The 4,803-nt window shown below is 40.1% G+C and overlaps 1 protein-coding gene across 1 annotated transcript; it reads right to left on the bottom strand.

The window, feature by feature from the left end:
- Positions 1-2,219: 2,219 nt before the first annotated feature.
- On the bottom strand, positions 2,220-4,579 carry LOC114287987 (uncharacterized). The gene is made up of 2 exons (XM_028231480.2): positions 4,238-4,579; positions 2,220-3,626 (listed from the first exon to the last, which is right to left on the bottom strand). Exon 2 carries the CDS (start codon positions 3,615-3,617, stop codon positions 2,454-2,456), a length of 1,164 nt encoding a protein of 387 aa, XP_028087281.2. The 5' UTR covers positions 3,618-3,626; positions 4,238-4,579; the 3' UTR covers positions 2,220-2,453.
- Positions 4,580-4,803: the final 224 nt, after the last annotated feature.

The following is a 4,803-nucleotide window of genomic DNA, read 5'->3' on the forward strand; positions in this document are numbered from 1 at the left end:
TGTTACCCAAAAGGCAACTTAACGGATGATTATCACAATTTTATCAGATAAATATCACATTAAATAGGAAACAAAGATATTTAAGGAAGAGAATGTAGACAAGATTTATAGTGGTTTGGCTTCAGCCAAGCCTATGTCCACTCCTCAAGCTTCACTTGAGATTTTTCATTATTCTTCTAGCTTCATAAGGGTACTAGAAACCTCTCACAGATTGAGCAATCATTCACAAATTTACACAAACTGTTCAAGTCTTCAGAACCTTGCATACCTTAGGTGATTCTCAATCTCTCAAGGAATCAAGAAAGATGAGTGTACTACACTCTTATAATATTGTGATGAAGGTTTTTGCTCTCCAAGAAAGCTATAAGGAAAATCTCTCACAGAAAAATATAAGATATTAAATCTTAAATTTTTCTGTAAAACCTCTCAAAGGTTGATAAGCATAAAGCTTAAGCTCGGTGTATGATTGCTGAAGAAAAATGGAACAAGAATGAAGAACTCTTCAGATTCTCAAAGAATAAAGAGTAGGAGATTGATGAAGAATGAGACCGATTTTCTAGCTCGTGGTTCTGCTTTCTGTTGTTTCTGCTCTTTACTGCAGAGCTTTGTATATAACAGAGTTCAATGCTTTGCTTTCTCTGACAAGCCCATCATCTTCTTCCCGTTGAGGAGATGGGATGATGATGGGTGAGATAATAAATAAAACTTTGTCAAGAGAATCTCTACTGCCCATGTGAGTTTTGCTCATTGAATGATGGATGAATGATACAAAATCATTCTTTTTCAGCTCTCAGCATCTGTCTGATTCAGTGAGCTCTGTGTAGTGTGGTCGTCCACCTGATGTCCAGAGTGAACATTTACATTGAGTGGTTGTTCCGCCAGTTGTCCTCTTAGTCGTCCTCCCGGTCAACTAGTCAAGTCTCGATCGAGTAGGGTGATGGCCACTGTCGACAAGCTCTCTTTGTGTGCAAAACTGGACCAAAATGGACCACCGGTTGACCCCCCGGTCGACCGGACGACCAGCCGGTTGACCACCAACCTCCTTTGTTTGTTGCTTCTGCTACTGCTTTAGTTGCTTGGTTCATTGTCTGTTTAAGCTTTAATTTTGGTCTCCAATAAATGTAAATAAGATCAAGAGAGGGTAAATTATGATGAATAAATTAGATGATAAGATTTCAATTATAATCGATATTTTAAAATAAATCAAAAAAATATATTAATAATCATTGAGAGGGTGATTTATGATCTGGAGTTGGGCCGAGGTATCGACCGAGCAGGTTGAGAGCCCAGTAGCGCATTGGGCCGAGATGATCGACCGTTTGCCCAGAGAAGGGCTGCCAGAACTTGGGCCGGGCAGAACTTGGGCCGAGTGCGTCCCGCCCCAGACCGTAAAGAAGCAGCTCGGTAAGGCAGAGCTCGGTCGGACCAGGATGCTCGGTCCGAGGTTAGCCGAAGCCAGACAAGCCGAGTGACCGGCGCCCGGAATGGCACGGTCGGCCGAGGTTACCGTTTGACCGACGTGAAAGCTGACCACGGGGTGCTTCGGGCTAGGCTTTGCCGAGATGCTGCCTAGCCCGGTCCCCCCTTGGAGTTTGCCAGGGAAGCGCTTGGGTATGAAGCACGGCACGGCGCAGCAACGCATAGGGCAGCTCGGCTGCCGAGCTCCAGCTGCGATGACAGGCAGCTGAGATTAGGTGATGTTCAGCAAGATCTATGCTGACAGATGGGATAGCTGAGCCACGTGTCAGGAGATGACTGTGAGTGGATATGGGGCTCAGAAGGTATATAAACATGTCTGCGCCCCCCATACGCGACACACGAACATCTCTGTAAGGACTTCTTACACTCAAACACTCTCTCCCTTCTCTCTATCCATCCTAAGGTGTGTGCTAACTTGACCGTCGGAGGGTTTTTCCGGCCACACACCGCCGGGTAGCTCACCATTACTTGCTCGCAGGTGATCGGACATCGACGGAGCTCGGAAGAAAGGAATACGGGCTTGCCGAAATATTTGCTCCCCGTACAATCATCAAAATTCATTTATTTCTAACAATCTCTCTTTTTTTTATGATGGCACTCAAGGATGTTTTGATTTGTTTGGAGTGAAGAAAAACTCCCTCTCAAGTCATGCTCTCCCTGAATGATTGCTTATTCTAAATAGATAAAACATGTTAGCACAATAGCAATTAATATCAATAACCTGTAAGACATGATTATCAATAAGCATAGCATGATAATTTAGGAAAAACATGAGTAGAGCAAACTCAGATAGTTAGGATAATTTAAAGTTTGCAAAGGTTAAGATACCAAAACAACTAACTAGAAAGATTAAAATAAAAATAGAGCCAATGTGTCCATGTCTCTCCCCCTGAGGAAAACATCCTACTCTTTTTCTCCCCCTCTAACATTATCAAAATCAAAGAGGGTGAAAAATATAGGTGAAAAGGTTGGCACTACTTAGAATCAGGTGGTGGTGGAGGGAAGTAGTACTGATAAATAGCATCCACTCGGTGCTCAATATGATCAATGCGGGTGTTCAGTTCTTGATGTCGATGGTTATTGTCCATCCAAAAGTCACCAAACAGTTGAATCAAAGAATTTTGAGCATTTCCAAATTCAGCCATTTGAGTGGCCATTTGTTGTTCCCATTGAAGTCTTTGATTGTACCGTTCTTGTTCCATGGCCATAAAATCAGTCCAAAAAGCAGGCGGCTGAGGTGGTGGCATGGCATCCTGATGATGTTCTTCAGGATCCTCCATTGGTGCATCCGGAGCATTTAGACTATTAAGTAATACATCACCGCCTCCAGCTCGGTTGAGTGTATATTCTGAAATATCAGAATCTACTTTTGATTCCGCCTCACCCAAAAATTTGATTTTAAAGTGCTTTAGAATGTTGGTCAGAAGTGCTCCAAAAGCTAATGATTTTCCCCGAGTGATAGAGACAAGATCCATTTCTCTCATAATTATAAAGCTCAAATCCACACTCTGTTCAACTTCAAAACAATAAAGCAGGTAAGCGTTAAAAGTTGGAACAGCATCATAGTGACCGGCCTTGGGAGTGACATTCTCTAATAAAAATCGATGGAGAATGCGAAGATGAGGTTTTAGGTGTTTGGCATGTAAATTGGAACCAGTCACTTTGTCAATGCAAATAGTGGAATAAACCTTAGAAATATCACCAACCACTTGAGCCATTTGAGCATCAGTTTGGAAATAAATTTTATTTTCACTTTGCTTAACTCCAAGAATTTGTGCCAAAGTTGGGATGTTAAATTCAATATGTTTTCCTTTAACATATGATATAACAGTGTAGTCTTCCTCTTCTTCATTCATATGTTTGAAATGTAGATAGAAGAGAGACACGAGACGTGGATATACCTTCTGAGGCAAATTTACCAAATTTTGCCATCCCATGGCTGCAAGCTTATTGACCAACAGAGCATCATATTTTGGGGCAAGATTTACTCTTCTACCTGAAATGATAGACCTGCTGAGCATGGCGGGAAAAGCTTTTTCATGAGCCAAGGACAGGAACTTAGTTGTGGGATATTCTTGTTGAGGGTTTGAGGATTGTCCCGTTTCTCTTGCTCTAGGTTTCTTGGTTCTAGAAGCCATGGCCTTTTTCTATAAATTAAACCATGAAAATAACAAGCAATGGGAAGCTTAGTATACCTCAGATAAACAAACAAGAAATCAAGTTATGTAATAATTTCTAAATTTTGCTAATGTGGATAGAAAAATATACATAACAGGAATTATGAGGGTGAAACAATATTCAGCAAAGGTTTATCAACAGGTTGAAAATTTGTAAGAACCTAAACCAATCAATATTGTAGTACTTAAATCTAGAATGTCAAATGATGGTAAATGCTAAACAGTTTAAGCATCAAAAAATTTAGAATGAATAATTTCTAGTAATGAAATAAAGTGAGGATTGGAATTTTATTTAGCAATTCTTCTTCTGGTCTATTGATTTTTAGGCGAAGTTTTGATGTTTAACAGCAAACAATGAAGATCCCTAACATGGAGGTTCAATCAAGAGCACAGATCAATGGTGATAATCTTAAGCATGAAAAATTCATGTTATTTTAAGCAATCAACTCAATGAACAAGTATGAATCATAGTGATATGCGAGTATTATTCAACAGTTAGAACATGGACATACTCTGATATAATCCCTAAGGCAAACTCATGTATTCAAGCAAAGATGGGAATGAAATGCAGTGAAATTTACCTGATATTCACAAGAATGTGATTCGAAAGAGGGATTTGAGAGTTTTGGGTTTGAGGGCTTTGAGAGTTGAAGATATAGAAAGGGGCAGAGATAGGGTCGAGAGACAGTCGAAGAGAGGGCTTTAAAAGAGGCTGAAATCTGCCCAGGTGACTCACAGGTTGGCCGCCCGGTTGTCCCCCCGGACGACCGGTTGAGGTCCGGCTGTCTGTTTTGGTGCTGAACTGCCTGTTCTGCTTATTCGTTAACTCAAAGACAATGTGCAAGAGTCTGTGTGGTGATGGATTTGAAGACTTCAAGTTATGAAATAGAGATTCAACATATAATTTACCATTCAAACAAACTGAATGTACAGGCATAACAATGGAGTTAAGTGGGTGGATGAAGTGACTGTGGTAGGTGGGAGTTCAGAGTTAGGAAGAAAAAATTATGTGCCCAGTTTGTTTTTTGAGGTAAAATAAAGGAGATTTATATGAAATTATTAATAAAAGAATTAATTAAAATTGTATTTATTTTGATAATAATTGTTAGCGTAGGGATTGTTAAATTATTTTTATATAAAATAATAA

This window comes from Camellia sinensis, chromosome 15 (assembly GCF_055761805.1).
Source record: "Camellia sinensis isolate YWXY chromosome 15, ASM5576180v1, whole genome shotgun sequence".
NCBI classification, from domain to species: Eukaryota; Viridiplantae; Streptophyta; class Magnoliopsida; order Ericales; family Theaceae; genus Camellia; species Camellia sinensis.